This window comes from Lampris incognitus, chromosome 1 (assembly GCF_029633865.1).
Source record: "Lampris incognitus isolate fLamInc1 chromosome 1, fLamInc1.hap2, whole genome shotgun sequence".
NCBI lineage: Eukaryota > Metazoa > Chordata > Actinopteri > Lampriformes > Lampridae > Lampris > Lampris incognitus.
Genome location: NC_079211.1, coordinates 28206083 through 28227787, shown reverse-complemented (window position 1 = coordinate 28227787; position 21705 = coordinate 28206083). Strand labels below are relative to the sequence as shown.

General features: G+C 46.7%; 1 protein-coding gene across 1 annotated transcript in view; it reads left to right on the top strand.

Moving 5' to 3' along the window:
- Positions 1-21705, top strand: part of LOC130110196 (putative methyltransferase NSUN7) — a 65204-nt gene that overhangs the window by 40176 nt on the left and 3323 nt on the right. Inside the window, 2 exon segments of the mRNA XM_056277213.1 lie at positions 15798-15924; positions 16641-16761. Coding sequence (XP_056133188.1) covers positions 15798-15924; positions 16641-16761 — 248 coding nt within the window.

The window sequence follows — 21705 nt, the reverse complement described above, 5'->3', positions numbered from 1 at the left end:
AAATTGAACTTCAACCATGTAAACAACCAAATACTGGCAGTGCAGGCAGCTCAGATCAAAACAAAATGAAATGAGAATGACACAAATAGTAGGCAGTAATGTAAGTGGAATAAAATATATCTCCACATTATATCACCTTAATGTGAGTAGTCCGCTGTATACTCATCAACATGTATTGAAAATAAAAATAAAAAACCCACTACATTCAAGTGTCCACAATGAGCACTGCAAGGCTAGCTTCACTCTCCAACATGTACTGAAAATAAAAAAACAGCTGCGTTCAAATGTCAACAATGAGCACTGCAAGACCAACTTCACTAGCTAATCTGCCTACCAGCTAGCCCGCTAACTAGCCTGCTAACCAGACCAGCCAACTGATATTTTGAGCTACAGACCCGGCGGTGGCATGACAGCTTTTTTCACCCTGTTTTTGATGAAATCGGCCGCAACAGCCGGGTCCTCAAACCTGTGTGTGGAGCTGTCCAGCAGGGTCAGTCTCAGAACCGCAGGGTAGATGAGACCATACTTCACGCCGGGACAGGCGCGCAGCTGGCGCTTCACATCTCCGAAGCTAGCCCGCTTCTTGGCCACAGCCGTGGTGTAGTCCGGAAATATCGAGACTCTTCTGCCCTTGTAGAGGAGAGGAGACGCATCTCCAGATCTCTTCAGCATGTCGTTCCGGACGTGAAAGAAATGCACCCTGATGACAAATGGTCGCGGAGGTTCACCCTCCCGGGGTCGGCTCCGCAGGGTGCGATGGGCCCGGTCTAGCAGCGGCTTCTCATCCAGGCCGAGCAGCTCCTGAAGCAGCCCGGCTACGAATTCTGTCGGTCGCGGGCCCTCTACTCCCTCCGGTATTCCCAGAAGACGGATGTTGTTCCTCCGCATTCTACCTTCCAGGTCCTCGCATCTGTTGTCCAGGTATGTCACCCTAGTTGTTAGTGAGCCGACGTTCGCCTCTAGCTCGGTAATCCGAGTGCTGTGATCTGTAGCACTGCGCTCCAGCTCCGATAAACCGACTCCATGTGCGTCGAGTTTATTCTGGATCCTCTCGATAGATCTTTTAAACTCGTCTTTGACCAGTATCATCTCTGATCTGAGAGTGGTAGCTGAAGTGTCAATCTTACTGAAAATATCGGTTTTGAGGGAGCCCATCATGGATTGTAGCATTTCCGCGGTCAGTACTGTCATGCTGTCAGCACTAGCTGTAGCACCCGATGTTGGGAGCGGATCAGATTCATATTTATATAAATATATAAATTTGGTCACTAACTCAGGAGCAATAGAGAAACGTGTCTACATCCTCGACATCCCGGCCACGCCCCACACAAGTTTTAATACATGTGATGAAAGAGCATGCAGCAAGATTATCACTAGACATTGACAGTCACAAGGACATTCAAGTGCCCTTGCTTAACATGTGCTAGGCTTCATTGTCATTTAGCTTCCTATATAAAGATTGGATTTGTTATTGTTTTGCTTCAAACCTTGTTAAGATGCTTACATTGTTTGACTACCAGAAACAAAGACATGCATCACCAGAAAGTTTTGAAGTATTATAACTTTTCACTGTTAAACTTTAAAAAGGATTGATAAGTAACAACTAGAATTGTCCTCATGATGATGTCTTAGACATGCTAATATAGAAAACAGTAATCTAATGTGTTTGAGTTTAGTCATCTTAATAATAATAATAAGAAGAAATTAAACTTATATAGCACTTTTCTAACACTCAAAGTCACTTTACAATAAACAGGGTGAAACAAGACAACAGACAAACATAACACAGACATACAGGGGTGGATGGGATGGGGGGCTACGAGAGGGAGAAGCGGCAGCCACACACGACGCCAGCAGTACTCCCCGACTTAAACAGATACAAAAGAACAAGTAAAACAAAAAACAACAGCACTGTAGACATTGATTTTGTGTAGGGCTTTACTCCCATAGCCTATTCCTCTCCTGAGGTATCCACTAGGCAGTGGCACTATTTAACCCATAGCTGGGGGCTGGTTCGTGGACATCAGGGAATATCCACACACCGGTGGGCCTGTCTACCGCATGTCTAGGGGCCAGACCTCCTCCGAGTCCCTTGTAGTTCAGCCAGGGTCCAAGGTGTACCCAGTTACCATGTGTTGCCACGAGGAGGCACTGCATAGGGCTTGCTGTTGGAGAGGCTATGTACTGGCAGGGAGAGACTTACGTGTTTGGCTGTCCTGTTTGCATTTCCGCTAGTCAGCGGTGAAGGTTGAGAGTGAGACGTGACAGGCACAGAACACTACACCAACACACTAGACGCTTCACAACAACCCCACTTCTTACACAAGAATGTCAGACATCTTGCATACATACACACACGCATACAAATGAACATGCCAACAACCATGATTGAATTATCTATTTTTTACCATTTTAATCAATGTTTTAATTGCTCATCATATCAATAAAGTAATTATTAATTGAATTAATTATTTTTTTGTGGGATAGGTTCTCAAGTATGATACCAGAGTTGAGTAAGGTGACATCTGAGTAGTGGTTTTCAACCAGATAATTGTCCCATCACTTTTATGTTGACTTCCCAAGAAGTTACTACAAGTACTAATGGACTCTGAAAAGATTTTGTATTATTGGAGCACACAATGGAGCAAAACTACTCAGTGTGACATACAATACATGTAATAACACATTTCTTTAGAGAAGTTGAAAGTTCAATAAATATGTGTGAATGGCTTCATTAATTTCTTCTTCTTTTGGCTGCTCCCATTAGTGATTACCACAGTGGATGATCCATTCCCATCTCTTCCTGTCTCTGTCACACCAACCATGTCCTCACTTACCACATCCATGAACCTCCTCTTTGGCCCTCCTGTTTTCCTCTTGCCTAGCAGCTCCATCTTTAGCATCCTTCTCCCAATATACCCAACATCTCTCCTCCCCACATGTCCAAACCATCTCTATCTCACCTCTTTTGCTTTGTCTCCAAACCATTCAACCTGAACTGTCCCTAAAATATACTCGTTCCTAATCCTGTCCTTCTTTGTCACTCCCACTGACAATCTTAGCATCTTCAACGCTGCCAGCTCCAGTTCCACCTCCTATCTTTTTGTCAGTGCCACTGTCTCCAAACTATCTGCCAATCCAGGGAGGTCTGCAGACTACCACATGCTTCCTCTGATACATGTGGAGTTGCCAGCCGCTTCTTTTCACCTGACAGTGAGGAGTTTTGCCAAGAGGATGTAGCACATGGGAGGATCATGCTATTCCCCCCAGTTCCCCCTCCCCCCTGAACAGGCACTCCAACTGACCAGAGGAGGCACTAGTGCAGCAAACAGGACACATACCTACATCTGGCTTCCCACCCGCAGACACGGACAATTGTATCTGTACGGATGCTGGATCAAGCCAGAGGTAACACGGGGATTCGAATCTGCGATCCCCGTGTTGGTAGGCAACGGAATAGATCGCCACGCCACCCGGACGCCCAAGGGGACCCTTCTGTTGCAAATCACTCCTGACATATTTCTCCAGTCACTACACCCTGCCTGCACTCTATTCTTCACTTCTCTTCCGCACTCCCTGTTACTTTGGACAGTTGACCCCAAGTATTTAAACTTATCCACTTTCGTCACCTCTACTCCTTGCATCCTCTCCATTCTGCTATCTTCCCTCTTGTTCATGCATATGTATTTCATCTTGCTCCTACTGACTTTCATTCCTCTTCTCTCCAGTGCATACCACCACCTCTCCAGGCTCTCCTCAACCTGCTCCCTACTCACTACAGATCACAATGTCATCTGCGAACATCATAGTCCACGGAGACTCCTGCCTGATCTTGTCCGTCAACCTGTCCATCACTGTTGCAAACAAGAAAGGGCACAGAGCCGATTGCTGATGTAATCCCACCTCCGCCTTGAATCCATCCGTCACCCCTACTGCACACCTCACCAGTCACACTGCCCTTATATATATATATATATATATATATATATATATATATATATATATATATAATTTCTTAATAATCTGAATATCTTTATATATATATTGTGGCAGGATGAGGAAAAACACAGGAGATGAAGGCGAGTTTGAATTTTATTCCTCAGCTCCGAAAACCAAACTAAAACAGGAACAACCTTGCACCAGAGAGCATGGGAACGTAAACCACGCCCCCAGCTCACAGCCCTGCTGGGTGAGAGGCATAGCCCCTAGTGTCCGCCACAATATATATATATATATATATATATAAAACTTTGTTAAAAGAAACACTCAATGGTAGGGAAAGTGCTCAACAAATAAGGGGCAAAATAATCCAGTGAGTCAAGTAAATTCTTTATGAGAGAGTACAAGCCTGTTTCATGCCATAGGGTCTTTACAGCAATACAGCATCCTCTCCTTAGACCCTCACATCAGATAAGGAACAACTCCCCTAAAAAAATCTTTAACTGGGAGGAAAAAATAAGAAACCTCATGGAGAGCAACAGAGGTTGGATCTCCCAAGATGGACAGATGTACAATGGATGTGGTGTGTCCAGAATAAAACACAATTTACAGAATACAACATTGAAAGAAGATAACAGAATTATAATGGAATTATAATGAAGAATATAATGAGGAGGATGCCAAGTAGTGTCCAAATGCCACCCGAACAGCCTGAGAAAGAGATAGAAAGAGATAGAGTGAGAACGATAGAGTGAGAAAGATAGTCAAGTCAAGCCAATTTTATTTGTATAGCCCAATATCACAAATTACAAATTTGCCTCAGTGGGCTTTACAGCAACATAACATCCTGTCCTTAGGCCCTCGCATCGGATAAGGAACTAGGAAGAAAACTCAAGGAGAGCAACAGAGGAGGGACCTCTCTCCCAAGACGGACAACGTGCAATGGATGTTGTGTTTACACAATTTACACAATACAACATTGAAAGAGGATAAAAGAATTATAATTGAATTATACAAATTTATGAAGAATATGATGCGCAGGATGCCACAAGCAGTGTCCAGACACCACCGAAACAGCACAGGACCCAAGCCATGCGACCAGAATCACCATGTAAAAAAAAAAAAAACCCAGGATAACAAAAATTATATTGATTTATAAGCTATATAAAAAGAAAATGTTATAAAATGAAAACGTGATGAGGGGAATGCCAAGCAGCATCCAGGTGGTGACCACTGTCACCACGGAGACCTGGGAGGAGGACCGACTGCACGTGCACACAAGGGAGACTCACATGACACCATTCACATACAGGAAAAGAGAAAGGAGAAGACATCATTCAGAGAGAGAGAAACAGAAGAGAACAGTTTGCAATAGTCTTTAGTCATAATCAGTTAAGTCATCAATTAGTTATAATCTACGGTATAATCCTTTCTGTAGAACAGTGGTTGGTAAATTCATTGAGACAGAAACCGACTCACCAAACAGTACAGGTTGTGAAGCACTCAATTTAAAGGCAACTAATTCTAAGCTAAGGCAAAAAGATGAGTTTTAAGTTTGGATTTAAAGGACTCAACAGACTCTGATTGTCTGATAGCAGCAGGCAGATTATTCCACAAGAACGGGGCCCAATAGGAAAAGGTCTCAGGAAAGGGAAGAAGTCTTCAAAAAGTTTTGGTGGTAAAGGATCAAGTAGGCAAGTATTTGGTTAAGAAGCTGACATGAGCTTAGTCAAAGTATCAAGAGAGTCTCAAAAGCTGTAATAACAGGAACTATCATGACTCATTGTATAGATATGAATTTGGTAAGACAGGATCTGCAGGAGTAGCTGGAATTGAAGGAATAATTTTGTTTATGAGCTCATCAACCTTATTGCAGAAAAAGTCCAGAAACACATAGGCCATGAATGGTGAGTAGCTAATAGACGGATGCTTTTTAGTAAATTTAGCTACAGTGTCAAAGAGAAATCTGGGATTATGTTTATTTATATTGATTAAGTGAGAAAATATGCTGATTTTGAAGCAGATAAAGCACACTTGTATTTATATAAACACTCATCCTAAGATAGGTAAAAAACTTCACATTTTGATTTTTGCCATTTACGTTTCAGTCTCCTGCAGGCCCGCTTAAGCGCACATGTCTCATCATTAAAACGGTGTAGGCCTCTTTAGTCGCCTAGCTCTGGTAGTGAGAGGTGCAAATGAATCGAGGAGACTAGAGAGGGCCACATTTAAGTCACTAGTGGGATTTTCAACAGAATCAGTCACTACAGTGAAAGGAGCCAAGACTTCAGGCAGCTGCTGGCCAAATGCAGCTACAGTGGACAGACCAATGTGGCGAGTGGCAATTGCATCTGTGCTGACATTAACAGGACAGACCAATGATGCTTCAATTTTAATGAGAAAATGATCTGACACAGCAGATGTGGTTGGCAAGACATTCAGATCAGAAACAGCTATCTCTTTAGATAAAACCAAATCAAGGGTGTTACCACTGCAATGAGTCGACTATTGAACAAACTGAGCAAACCCAAAAGTATCAAGTAGTGCCAGAAAGGCTTCACTTACAGGATCAGCAGCCTTATTCAGATGAACATTAAAATCACCAAGAATTAGAATCTCATCAGAATGAGTAACAAGACTTGAGATAAGTTCTCCAAATTCCTCAAGAAATAGTGAGTAAAGGCCAGGAGGTCGACAAGAGTATCACAATGTGGGGCTGAACAGAGTCTGTTCGTGGCTGAGGGAGGGGCACTGTTGATGATCCTCTGTGCTTGGCTTGCCCTGAGAAGACAATGGACTTCCATAAACGGCAACAGTTTTAGCCAATGAGTGCAAAGCTCTTTTCTTCTACAGCGAGTAAGCCCTTCTGGTCACATGGTCTGAACACGGCACCACCATGACGGGGACCTGCGCTATGTTGAATAGAATAATTTATTCTAGTTTATTCCAAACTGTCAAAACACTTTCAACTTCCTCTACTGTGAGTGTACATTATTTTAAAACAAATTATATATATATATATATATATATATATATATATATATATATATATATATATTTTTTTTTTTTTAAAACATCTTTTTTTTTGGGGCCCAATAAATTGCTTGGTGGAATTTAAAATTTTCCCAACAGCACTTGCCAGGCTAGACTCTACTCTGGACCAAAATGTTTGCCCTAACCTTAACCATATAGGACTTGGTGTTAAGGTTTGTAGAACGAACCCAATAGCGACAACACAAGACAAAGTAAAGCACCAACCTGGCAGGACTCGTAGAGGAGAGCCGGCCGGGCCTGGACAGAAGGGGGAGGCGCTTCAGGCGGAACTTGAGAATAGCTTCTTAAAAATGGGAAAACGTAAACTGCCCCCTTAATCCGAAAAGGAAAAAACGTAAACTGCTCCCTTAAAGTCCGAAAGGGAAAAAACGTAAACTGCTCCTTTAAAGTCCGAAAGGGGAAAAAAAACACAAACTGCTCCTTTAAAGTCCGAAAGGGGAAAAAACACAAACTGCTCCTTTAAGGTAGAAGTCCAACCGAGTAATAAGATCCACAGTGAGAGAGGAGAAATTCGAATATCAAAAACTTGATCTCAACTAGAAAATCACGATGGGAAAATCCAATGGGGAAAACACAAAGAGAGTTCTTCTCCGAACAAGCTCTCAAGGAGAACTGACACAAGGGAATAATCAAACAAGCAAAAACACGGAGAATACTACAATCTGTACTCCACCGGGAGACACAGAAATATCACAAAACTCGAGACGAAGAATTTACTCACGGGACTGTTCAGGACGAACTCGCGACGAGTTCTGGAAAGCAAACAAACTTATACTAGAGTGGTTAACGAGTAGGTAGGCTGCAGGTGTTTCAGACGCGCCCTTCCCCCGCTCTCATTGCTGGTTGCCAGGTTGGTCAACAGACCGAGCTCTAACAGTACCCCCCCCCTCTACGGGAGCCACCAGGCGACCTGCCAGGCTTGTCAGGGTGACGGCGATAGAACTCAGCGAGCAGACCAGGGTCCACGATGAGCTGGCGGGATACCCAGCTTCGTTCCTCCACCCCATAGCCCTCCCAGTCAACCAAATACTGGAACCCCCGTCCCCTGCGTCGGACGTCCATCAGCCGACGGACCTTCCACTGTGGATGCCCATCCACAATCTCAGGGGGAGGCGGAGCTGGGGCCGGAGGCATAAGGGGGCTCTCGGAGACAGGCTTTACTCGGGACACATGAAAAACCGGATGGATCTTCATGGAGGCCGGGAGCTTAAGACGCACAACTGCAGGACTGGGTACTTCCTGGATCTCGAAGGGTCCAACGAACTGGGGATTCAGCTTCTTGGCAGAGGACTGAAGGGGGAGATCCTTGGTGGACAGCCAGACTCTCTGTCCGGGTTGGTAAGCTGGTGCTGTGGACCGGCGACGGTTAGCTCCTCGTCTGGCACGTTCCGTAGCACGGAGCAGCGCAGCCCTGGTGATCTCCCAGACACGACGACAGCGGTCCAGATGAGTCTGCACGGAGGGAACCTCCACTTCGGACTCCTGTGCAGAGAAGACGGGCGGCTGGTAACCCAGGGATGCCTCAAAGGGCGAGAGGCCGGTGGCGGAGCTGACCAGGGAGTTGACCGCATACTCGACCCAGGGGAGAAACTGACTCCAGGAGGTTGGCTTCTTGGCAGCGACGCAACGGAGAGCAGATTCCACACTCTGGTTCATCCTCTCAGTCTGTCCGTTAGTCTGCGGATGATATCCCGACGAAAGGCTGACCGAGGCGCCCAACCCCTTGCAGAAAGCACGCCACACACGGGAAACAAACTGGGGCCCTCTGTCTGACACAATGTCCTTGGGAAGTCCATGCAAACGGAAGACGTGGCTCATCAGGAGGTCAGCGGTTTCTGAAGCAGAAGGAAGCATAGGCAAAGCCACCAGGTGAACACCCTTGCTGAAGCGATCCACCACCGTCAGGATCACTGTGTTGCCCTGAGACGGAGGAAGTCCAGAGACAAAATCCAACGCCACATGGGACCAGGGCCGACTGGGAATAGGAAGGGGCTGCAGCAGACCAGCCGGTGCCTGGTGAGAGGCCTTGCTGCGGGCACAGATGGTGCAGGCCATGACGAACTCCTTGACGTCCCTCCTCATAGTGGGCCACCAGAACCGTCGAGCTATGAAAGTGAAAGTGCGGTGGACTCCAGGGTGGCAAGCGAGCTGACTGGTGTGGCCCCATTTGAGGACCCGAGACCTCACTGAGTCCGGAACAAACAGTCGGCGAGGCGGCACGTTGCTCGGGGCTGGACTGGAGCGCAAGGCGCGCTTGACCACCGTTTCAAGGCCCCAGGTCACCACGCCAACGACCTTGGTCTCAGGGAGGACGGGACTTGGCTCCACCGTTACAGGTTCCTTAAGGTGTTGACGAGACAGAGCATCTGCCTTGGTGTTGCGGGAGCCAGGACGATAAGTCAGTGTGAAGTCGAACCGACTGAGGAAACTGGCCCACCGTGCCTGCCGACCATTGAGACGTTTGGTTGCCCGGATGAACGTCAGGTTCTTATGATCAGTCCAGATGGTAAATGGATGCTCTGCCCCCTCCAGCCAATGGCGCCATTCCTCAAGTGCAGCCACTACAGCGAGAAGCTCCCGATTACCAACATCGTAGTTCTCCTCGGCGGGAAGGAACCGGCGGGAGAAGAACGCGCAAGGATGAACCTTCTGGTCGGTCTCTGATCGTTGGGAGAGCACAGCCCCCAATCCGGTGTCCGAAGCGTACACCTCAACTATGAACTGCCTCTTGGGATCGGGATGGAGTAGGACGGGGGCACTGGTGAACCTCTCCTTGAGCGACAGAAATGCAGAGCGAGCAGCTGGGGACCAGACGAACGGCTGAGAGGGGGAGGTTAGACGGGTGAGGGGTTCTGCTACAGAGCTGTAGTTTCGGACGAACCTCCTGTAAAAGTTCGCGAACCCGAGGAAGCTCTGCAGTTCCTTACGTGACTTAGGATCCGGCCATTCCACCACCGCTTTGATCTTGCGAGGATCAGCTCGAGTCTTGCCTCCCTCCACGATAAAACCTAAGTAGTCCACTGACTCAGAATGGAACAGGCATTTCTCAGCCTTGACGAACAGCCGGTTACGAAGGAGGCGTTCGAGAACCTGCCGCACGTGCTGGACATGCTCCTCGAGGGACCTGGAGAAGATGAGGATGTCATCAAGGTAGACGACAACGAATTGGTCGAGCATGTCGCGAAGGATGTCATTCATGAGTGCCTGGAACACCGCCGGGGCGTTGGTGAGGCCGAACGGCATTACCAGGTACTCATAATGACCACGGGGAGTCTTAAAGGCTGTCTTCCACTCGTCCCCTTTCCGGATCCGAACGAGATGGTAGGCGTTCCGGAGATCCAGCTTAGTGAAGACAGTCGCCTGGGTCAGGGGTTCGAGGGTGGAGCTCATCAGAGGCAGGGGGTATTTATTCTTGATGGTGATGTCGTTGAGTTGGCGATAATCAATGCAGGGTCGGAGACCACCATCCTTCTTCTTAACGAAAAAGAAACCAGCTGCCACCTGGGAGGATGAGGGTCGGATGAGCCCTGCCGCCAACGATTCTGAAATGCAATCGTCCATAGCAGCCTTCTCGGGAATGGAAAGGCTGTAAAGACGACTGCTAGGGAGAGAGGCCCCAGGACGAAGGTTGATAGCACGATGCGGAGGGAGAGACTGAGCCCGCGTCTTGCTGAAGACCTCCCCGAGATCATGACACTCGGGAGGAACAGAGGAAAGATCGGGAGGAGGGGCAATCGGAACAGTCTGGACTGCTGGACCAGGTGCGGCCTGAAGACACCGGGCGTGACAGGAGGAGCTCCACTCCAAAATGTTACCAGACGACCAAGCAATGTGTGGCTCATGCTGAGCCAACCAGGGACGCCCCAAGATCACAGGAACTAAGGGAGACTGGATGACGAAGAACTGAAGGCTCTCCACATGGTTTCCAGCAATAGTGAGAGACACGGGACAGGACTGTCGGGTAACACTGGCCAGGCGGCGCTCATCCAGAGCAAAGGCCTCTATTGGCCTCTCCAATTCCTCACATGGAATGTTAGCTTGAGCAGCAAACGTAGAGTCCAAGAAACACCCATCAGCTCCCGAATCGATGAGTGCGCCTACAGTGAGCCGCTGGTCTGCCCAAGCCAGGGTAACGCTCACAAGATGGTTAGCCGGAGCAGGATGGCGGGAACAGGAAAGACGGCTCACTAGGATCTCCCGGGGTCCCAGTGAGCCTAATCTTTTGGCCGCGTAGGACACTCGCTGATCCGGTGTCCCTTAAGACCGCAGTAAAGACAGAGACCTGCCTTGAACCGGGCCTCACGTTCAGCGGGAGTCAGTCGTGTACGCCCAAGCTGCCTAGGTTCCTCCTCTGTCACTGTCTGGGAGGAGGAGAGGCTTGCCACAGGGGAAGTGGAGTGCGACGAAGAAGAGCCCCCTTCGGAAGCTCTGGATGGCTGAGAGGTAGAAACGGTTCCCCGTAGACCTCGCTCGCGCCTTCTCTCGCGGAGACGTCCATCGATGCGGATGGCAAGGCTGATAAGGTCGTCGAGAGAGGTAGGATCCTCCCGGGTGGCTAGCTGATCCTTGACGGCATCGCTGAGGCCCCTACGGAAGGTTACCCGAAGTGACTGGTCGTTCCAGCCACTCTCAGCCGCAGCCAGCCTGAACTCGACTGAGTAGTCAGTGACACTGCCACTGCCCTGCTGGATCCTGCTCAATCGGACACCCGGATCCTGACCGTACACTGGATGATGGAATACCTTCCGAAGCTCAGCCACAAAGTCATCGTAGGAAGAGCAGAAACTGGCCCCCATGGACCAGGAAGCAGTGGCCCACTGAGCAGCGCGGCCAGTCAGCAGGTTAGTCACGTAAGCAACTCTTGCAGCATCTGTGGTGAACCCCCTGGAATGGTGGGCGAAGACAAGCTCACACTGCATGATGAACGTGGCACAGGTCTCAAAGTTGCCATCAAAAGGCTTGGGATTGGAGATACTGGGCTCCCGGAAATCCGAAACATAAACGGTAGGATTGTCTAAGGCAACGGCTGCGGGCACTGCTGGAGGAGGGGCGGCCGGAACTGGTGGGACAGCTGGCTGGATGGTGATAGCCGCTGTGAGAGTTTGCAACTGCTTAAGAACCTCCTCTTGTTGGCTCGCGAGCGCCGCTTGCTGGGCCGAAAGAGAATCCACCGAAGCCTGGAGGGGTTGCACCTGAGCCCGGAGGCCCTGCATGGCAACAGCGGCCTCTTGTAGTTGCTGGCCGTGGGAGGCTGTAAGCTGAATCTGCTTATAGAGAGCAGCCTGGACAGGATTGGCGTCTAGGTTGTCTGGGTTCATAGTGAGGGCGAGTTCGTACTGTTAAGGTTTGTAGAACGAACCCAATAGCGACAACACAAGACAAAGTAAAGCACCAACCTGGCAGGACTCGTAGAGGAGAGCCGGCCGGGCCTGGACAGAAGGGGGAGGCGCTTCAGGCGGAACTTGAGAATAGCTTCTTAAAAATGGGAAAACGTAAACTGCCCCCTTAATCCGAAAAGGAAAAAACGTAAACTGCTCCCTTAAAGTCCGAAAGGGAAAAAACGTAAACTGCTCCTTTAAAGTCCGAAAGGGAAAAAAACACACAAACTGCTCCTTTAAAGTCCGAAAGGGGAAAAAACACAAACTGCTCCTTTAAGGTAGAAGTCCAACCGAGTAATAAGATCCACAGTGAGAGAGGAGAAATTCGAATATCAAAAACTTGATCTCAACTAGAAAATCACGATGGGAAAATCCAATGGGGAAAACACAAAGAGAGTTCTTCTCCGAACAAGCTCTCAAGGAGAACTGACACAAGGGAATAATCAAACAAGCAAAAACACGGAGAATACTACAATCTGTACTCCACCGGGAGACACAGAAATATCACAAAACTCGAGACGAAGAATTTACTCACGGGACTGTTCAGGACGAACTCGCGACGAGTTCTGGAAAGCAAACAAACTTATACTAGAGTGGTTAACGAGTAGGTAGGCTGCAGGTGTTTCAGACGCGCCCTTCCCCCGCTCTCATTGCTGGTTGCCAGGTTGGTCAACAGACCGAGCCCTAACACTTGGTGCCTAAACTTAACCTTCAGATTCAGAAATATCATGTATAAATTCTAATTTAATTTTGTTTTTAAATGTTATTGTATTCAATTCAGTTTATTGTCTTTAAAAACAATGTGCAGGCACTTGTTAAAAATGAAATGAGGGCTGTGGCTTCACCAAACAGTGCAAGACAGACACAGACAAACAGCAATATAAGATATACACACATGAAGACCAAAAGCTCTATTTCTCTTGTAATGTTATTATTAACATGTTAACAATTATAAGATATATTATTATAAGCATAAATATTTTTAAGCCATCTGCTAATGTTAACAAGTGTGCTGTATGAGCTTTAAAGTGCCCTATTACTTATTTATCAAACACACACACACACACACACACACACACACACACACACACAGTCTCAAATGCCTACACTTGATCACTTTCCTATACTTTCTAATTATTTGTTCTCATTTACTGAACCATCAGACTGATGGCAGGGGTGGCCCTCAGAGATCTGCAAGGTCTTAATTAGATATGCTAATGTTGCTCTGCTGCCGTCAGTCATGGTCTGCTGCTCAGAGTAACACTGCAGCCTCCAGAGAAGCAGCAGACCACTACAAGTGACAGACACACGCCTACTATGATATGTTTTCCGCAAGTAACAGACATAAAAGTACTTTGACTTGGTTTTGCAAGCACATCTGTCACTTATATATGTTCACATAGTTCACAAAAGGGATTCCTAAGGCTGCTTTGTATTTTAAAATTCTACATCTGAATAGCTGAATATGGCATTTGGGATTGAAAGTCATCTATGGTTGGTCAAATACAGTGAATCTACTCCATTCTACTTAGGTAATACAGCCGGTGTGCTCCTTATGGGCTAGTCTGGCATGATTTGGTCTGTCCTCAGAAAACTAGTGAGGGATCAGTCTCCATGCGCTGTAGTGATTAGCATCAGCCCATCCCTGTTATCTCATGCACATCTCTATACGGATGGTGAGGAGTTGCTCATGTAACCACACTGCCATTGAACCCCCATCCACCCAGTGCCTTTACCAATGTAGATGATTTCTAACAGGGCCCTTAATTAATGGTGGGTAATGATCGAATATGCTGCCTGGTGGTCGATGGGTCTGGAATTCCAGGTCATTTCATAAGCGTGCAGGCACTCATCTAAGCATCAGTACACGAAAACACAGACCCGCACGCACGCACACACACACGCACACACGTGCACACACACTTATAGATGCACTCATGCACACAAACGTGCACATGCACACACATAAACAATAAAACACAGTCTGGCAGTTTAACTGGATGTCAGCTGAGCACCTGGCCCATAGACCATAGAACAATGGGCAACACCCAACACACACACACGCACACACACGCACACACACACACATGCACCCCTCCATAAACCTTGGTGTCTAAGCTGTGGGGACTCCATGTAGGACAGACATCATCGCCAATGTTTTCATTTGTATAAGCCTCTGTCCTCTTGTCCTACTGAAACACAATCACTTCTAAACGAGTGATTAAACATTTGTTTGGAACCGCTTTGCAACATTTGAGCACGTTTTATTTGTTATAAACTTGACATTAATTGCCCCTGTCTGGCTATAATTAGTGTGCAAGAAAGAAATCAAAGCTTAAATGGAAGAAATCAAATATCTGAAAGCTGTGTAAATCTGCAAGCCAGCTGCAGGAACCACAGCAGCAGAATGACACGAGTAATGCCTTGTATGTGAACAGTTTGAGGAAATTAATATTTAAGCATCCATTGCTTCAAAGGGAGCTTTTGGTGAGGCTTATTGTTCTGTTTGAAGAATTGAATTGAAATGCCATGAAATTAGAGGAAGAGGATATTTTTGATTGAAAAGCATGTGTACCTTTTGTGTTCCCTGTTTAATTAGACATGAAATGAGTTTGCTATTGATGCATGTGTTCTCATGAAATTGTACAGGCCACGGGGGGGTCTGTTTGTATGTCCTAATGTCTTGACTTTCAGCTTGTCCAATTTTACTTCAGTCGAAAGCACATTGTGCAATGTGGTTGCAACATACGGTGGTTAAACATAATTGGAACAAAATTTGTTTAAAACAGAAAAAAAACAGCAAGTAGGGAACAAACAGGGATAATGAAACAAGCCACGAGAATGGGTTTAAAAGAATATGTTTTTGTCTGGGTAGTGTGGCGGTCTATTCCATTGCCTACCAACACCGGGAACGCCGGTTCGAATCCCTGCATTACCTCTGGCTTGGTCGGGTGTCTCTACAGACACAATTGGCCGTGTCTGCAGGTGGCAAGCTGGGTATGCATCCTGAGCGCTGCACTAGCACCTCCTCTGGTCAGTTGGGGTGCCTGTTCAGGGGAGAGGGAGAACTGGGGGGAATAGCATGATCCTCCCACGCGCTACATCCCCCTGGTGAAACTCCTCACTGCCAGGTGAAAAGAAGCGGCTGGCAGCTCCACATGTATCGGAGGCATATGGCAGTCTGCAGCCCTCCCCGGATCAACAGAGGGGGTGGAGCAGCGACCAGGACGGCTTGGAAGAGTGGGGTAATTGGCCAAGTACAATTGGGGAGAAACGGGGGGAAATTCCAACAAAAAAAAATACATGTTTTGCAAATCCTAGAAGAAATATTATGACCTCTTGGGCTGTAGGGTCATACATTAATACAATTATTTGTGTGTGTTTGTATGTGCATGATAATATGCATGTGTGTTTGTGTGCATCCAGTCCCCAAGGTTCAGTCAGTGGTGTACTCTACATGTTCATCATACCCAGAAGAGAATGAGGAGGTGGTGAGGAGAGCCTTGGAGCTGTCTCAGGCCTGGTCAGAGCAGGAAGGGGAGCAGGCCTTTAAGTGAGCACTATTTCCTCTTATCGGAAAACACTGTGTATTATTGCTGTCATTAATTCTCTGTGTAATATCTGTCTTTCTGCCTCTCAGGCCTGGGTGTTTTTCAGTCTTGTCTGCCTCTCTTCAAGCAGCTGTCTGCCAGGGTCTTAGCACACCTTAGGCAGGAACTGAAGGAGATTCAGTGAAAATATGATCAAAGGATCCACTTCAGGTTTCCAAATGCAGTGGAAAAAGTGGAGAATTTTTTTTCTTCCAACAGTCATCCCACCATAGTTGTACTTTTATGTTGTCCTGATCATATGTCCTTTATGTGGATTTGAAGGGAGGCAGAACTTGAGAATTGTTGCCTTTTAGTGTTTCTGTGGATTTGAACCGACCATGGGGTTCCTCTTCTCTGCTGTAAGCATGCATAGAGCGCTGCGGTGCCTCGGGCTCGCATGAATAAATGTTTATGTTTCATGTATGGACCACAATGGCTTTGCCTAGACAACTATGTACTTATGTGCATTTATTTACTTATATGCATGTGATATGCATGTGTCTTTGTGATTGTGTTTTTTGTAATCTGCCTACAGTATATGTGCACATTTCATATACTTAATTTGTGTGTGTGTGTGTGTGTGTGTGTGTGTGTGTGTGTGTGTGTGTGTGTGTGTGTGTGTGTGTGTGTGTGTGTGTGTGGGTGTGTGGGTGTGTGGGTGTGTGTGTTCTTTACCCAGGCTCATCACAACCCTGCATGGCTGTGGCCTTGCTAAGAATTCTGAAGTGATGGGTCCTTTTTTCAGACTTGAACCCTCAGAGCAGAGTAATGGCTGTTTTTTGGCTATCCTCACCAGAGAGGTGAGTGACTCTGGATAAAGTTTAAACTACATCTGTATCACCAACAGACAGTATCAGTGGCAGCTCTATATTCTAATTGTTTTAGTCTGCAGAGCAAAAACCATAACTAATCATAAAAGGAAGTAAGAAAAGCAACCCCTGTTGCAATACACATGTGCCTTTCGCTGCAGCATATATTCTACTACTACTTTCGGCTGCTCCCGTTAGGGGTCGTCACAGCAGATCATCCCTTTCCATCTCTTCCTGTCCTCTGCACCTTCCTCTGTCACACCAGTCACTTGCATGTCCTCCCTCACCACATCCATAAACCTCCTCTTTGGCCTTCTTCTTTTCCTCTTCCCTGGCAGCTCCATATTAGGCATCCTTCTCCCAATATTCCCAGCATCTCTCCTCCACACATGTCCAAGCCATCTCAATCTTGCCTGCAGCATATATTATGGTATCATAAATGGTAAATTAGGCTATACATTTCACTATGACATTGAACTGACCACAGCTTTTCACACTTACACCATTGTACATTATCAGTTTGTTGTGATCCTTCTTTTTGTTGTCCATCAGTCTAACCTGAGACAGGGGCAGACAAGTTCAGCTAAGTGTATACAACCCCTAGCAAGCTCTTTGGGTTTACATTAAAGATGGGGTTTCCAGACTTGGCACTTGCATTGACCAGTGGTTGTTGCGCATGTAGAATAAGAGAGGCCTTGTTGGCAGGCTGCATTATTTATTTATTTACCGGTTTATCCACTTGATGTCCAAAGTGTTGTGCAGAGAAAAGACACCCATGACTATGGTGCAAGGGGTCTCCCCACTTCCCGCTACTCCGCTGTACATGCAATTGAAAACAAACACCAACTAATCCCTCATTTATGTCTGCTAAGGAATTCCCCCCACCTGCTTTCATCTGTACATCCCGAAATAGAACCAAGCACTTCTGGTGCGCTGTGTTTTTCACATGATAGTAATAGATTACATTTATAAAGCACTTTATCTAGACACCCAAAGTGCTTCACATTGAAGGGGGTAAACTCACCTCAACCACCACCAATGTGTAGCACACACACACACACACACACACACACAGTGCAGTCCACTGGGAGTGTAAAATAATGAAAAGTGAGGGTTTGTCAGGAAGCCTCAAGACAGGGGTTGGACAAGAAAGGAGACAGGCAGGCAACACAGCCTGCCAGCTTGTCAGAAAAAGGAACTCACCAGGATGGTAGAATATAGTTTGTCATCTATGGTAAGTGTGTGAGATGAAGAAAGAACAGAAGCTTTCTGGGGTTTTTTGGGCATAATGGGGCAAGAGCAGCGGGAGAAAGCAAGGGAGAGGGGAGGAGAGTGGAGAATTTTAGTGAAAGCCGTGATGTTGAGAGCTGATGTGGCAAATAGAGGGGTTTAGGGTGCTAAAGCAGAGTTCAGGTGAGCATGGGTGTCACTAGTGATGCATGACTTGATCCACAACCCGCGGGTCCCGTAGGTTGACCTGTGTGTCAGACAGATTTGGGTAAGCTCACTAGAAAATATCACGGGTTTGGGCTGGCAGGTCGAAAAGTGACAAAGCAGCTTTCCCAGTAAGTTATAAATAACTTGGAAAAACATTGTGTGCAATAGGCTACGCTGTGCATTACTAAAATAAATCAATCTTATATAGCGCTTTTCTAACACTCAAAGTCACTTTACAATGAACAGGGTGAAACAAGACAACAGATAAACATAGCATAAACACACAGGGGTGGATGGGAAGGGGGGGAGCTATGAGAGGCAGAAGCGGCAGCCCCCTACGATGCCAGCAGTACTCTCTGACTTAAACAGATACAGAAGGGCAAGAAAAACAAAGACGAACAGCACTGTAGACGTTGATTTTGTGTAGGGGTTTACTCCTGTAGCCTATTCCTCTCCCGAGGTATCCACTAGGCAGTGGCACTATTTAACCCATAGCTGGGGGCTGGTTGGTGGGCATCAGGGAATATCCACACACCGGTGGGCCTGCATACCGCACGTCTAGGGGCCAGACCTCCTCCGAGTCCCTTGTAGTTCAGCCAGGGTCCAAGGTGTACCCAGTTACCGCGTGTTGCCACCAGGAGGCGATACATAGGGCTTGCTGTTGGAGAGGCTATGTAATGGCAGGGAGAGACTTACGTGCTCAGCTCTCCTGTTCATGTTTCTGCTAGCCAGCAGTGAAGGTTGAGAGTGAGACGTGACGGGCACAGAACACTACGCCAACACACTAGACGCTTCACAACAACCCCACTTCTTACACAAGAATGTCAGACACATTACATTAGTAGTACACCTTCTCTTCCACTCTCTCTCTTTCTCTCTCTCTCTCTCTCTCTCTCTCTCTCTCTCTCTCTCTCTCTCTCTCTCTCTCTCTCTCTCTCTCTCTCTCTCTCTCTCTCAAAGACACTCACACACATTCACACACACACACGCAAGCAGCTTTATCATTGATTTGCAATTGTGGTTTTGGTCAATGCAGGTGTTTTAGAGTGTTGAGGCTCCACCTATGAGTTTTCCCCCTAAGTGGTATCTGTAGCTTTTGTAGCTTTTGTTTACACCACCAAAATTATTTTTTTTGGCCAGAAAGAACAGGCTTGCGTGCTTGTGTGCATGTGTGCATGTGCATGTTTGTGGGAGAGAAAGAGAGAGACAAGAGTTCATGTCTTCAATGATAGATTACTTGTTTTGCTGTTATTCAACAATAAAGAACACCATTTGGAACAATTCTTCTATTAATTTAGTAGCCTCGACCCAGATGCTATTTGGCTAATATGGCTAATAGGCTATGCTTGGCTAATAGGCTATACTTGCAGTCAGTGTATAATGCGGGGCAAGTAGCCCAAAAATTAAATTGTACAACACTGCCCACTTTGCTGTAGCCTAGGCTAAATTTGGAGTTTTGCGGGTCGGGTTGGGTTCGGATGGTTAATTAACGCATATTTTAGCGGGTCGGGTGGTGCAGACTGGCACTCATAACGGGTCAGATGGGTGCGGGTATTAAAAAAAACCCTGACCTGCGCATCACTAGGGGCCAGCAGTCTGCAGCAGGCACTCGGTCAACTCTTTGACAAAAAGGAGAGAACCAGAGGAGGCAAGGCAAACAGACAGCTAATAGAAGTAAAAGTTCAGACTAAGCAGGTGTCTGGTCCACTTCTGGTCACCATCTAGGAGAAGAGGGAAAAGAAAAAGAGGAAGTGTAGGGAGAAGTGTTGACGAAGTGCTGAGAACGGCATTGGTGGGGTGATGAGGTCAGGGTTTGGGTCAGAAAATCTTCAAGGTAGAACATGCCTGGATAGCCCGGATAGGACAAGAGGAGAGGGAGAAGAGTAGGTTGAGGCCATAGGCCAGAGCGGAAGAGGATGCTGACTGGTCTGAGGATTGGCCATGGATTCTCTCTCCATCGTTTTCTTTGACAATGGAAACTGAGGGAGTGAGGGAGATGAAAGGAGGAGGGATGCTGGGAGAAATCAGTTTCAGTCTAATATGAGACATGACAACAGGAAGAGATGATGACAACATGGGGTAACGCACACACACACACACACACACACACACACACATGCGTGCATGCATGTACACGAACATAAATACATAATACATACATCTGACACATAAAGACACTCCCTCTGGTTTTTACACTTATAGCTTTACTTTGACATACTTTGACAAAATCACCTCTAATTTGACGGTGTACTCCCTAATATCACAACTGAGGCACACTCCAGTCATTTCATTTATTTCCCTCCAACCCTGCCTCTTCCTCTTCTTCCTTTGTATGGCAGATCTCTTGTCTGTCTGCAGGCGAATGGTGAATGAGACTTTGAGGCTTCAGTCACAGCAGCTTAGCCCTGCTTTACTGTGCTTTGGACACAAAGAGTTTTACAGTGGAACGACACGGACAGGAAAGATGGTTTACAGAGCCCCAGTTGGTCTGAATGACTGGGCTACCCCACCTTCCCATGATCCAAAACAGCCAAATGTATGACAGCCATCCTCACATTATACAGTATATTCTGAAGCGGACAACACCAATACTGTGTTATTAAGCCTTTTTAGCCCCTCCAGGTATGACGGGAGCTCTCCTGCACTGCAGAATCTGGTCCCCGCTGGTCATCCATCATGTTTTATACCTCCACAGATAGGAATGAAAAGATCATCAAACTGCCATAATAGCTCCTCAAACACGATTTTCTCTGCCTACCTTCAATAAACTCAGCTAATCAACAGTTATTGTGGCACTCTGAAAAGCATCGTAAAAATTGCAATTAGATAAGTGTGGGAATGCAGTCTTGTGTCAGAGCGCGTGTCATAGCGGAGCCCAGTAAAGTTCTTTATGAGCTTTCCATGCAAGAATGCACAGTCGGGAAATATAAAAGCCATCAGGTGACATGCATTTGCGTATTTTTGGGTTGACATGATCCAGGTCACAGGAGGGCCATTCCCTAACTTACCCCTAATGTAAAAGAACCGACTTGGATGACTCTCAGGAGCCCGTATCGTGTCTCTCAAACCAAGCTTCCTTCATACAGTGGAATGTTATGGCAACCACTTCCTCTATCCTTTAGAGTTCTTTCAGTGTACTCTGAAATATTTGTATGTAGTTGCCATGATGTAGTTTGCACAGCGGTTGTGAACATGGTGCGTTAAACAAATATGGGTGCAGGTAATCTTCAGGGCCGGTTGTAGCCATCAAACTTAGAAGAGTGCAGGAGGAAATGAGAAATTTAAGAGCCTGGCATAGTCGGTTAGGGGAGATGGAGAGGAAGTGAGATTATAAGGAGTGAGGAGGAGGAAAAATTGAAGCAAAGGAGAGAGTGTGTTGAATAATTCAGCGCCCCCTGTCTGTATGAATTAGCTTCAATGGCGTTAAAGGCAACTCTCAAAGAGTCTGCTTCAGAGCAGTACCTCAGAAACACCCTTGCATGCACCCACATAAGTCCA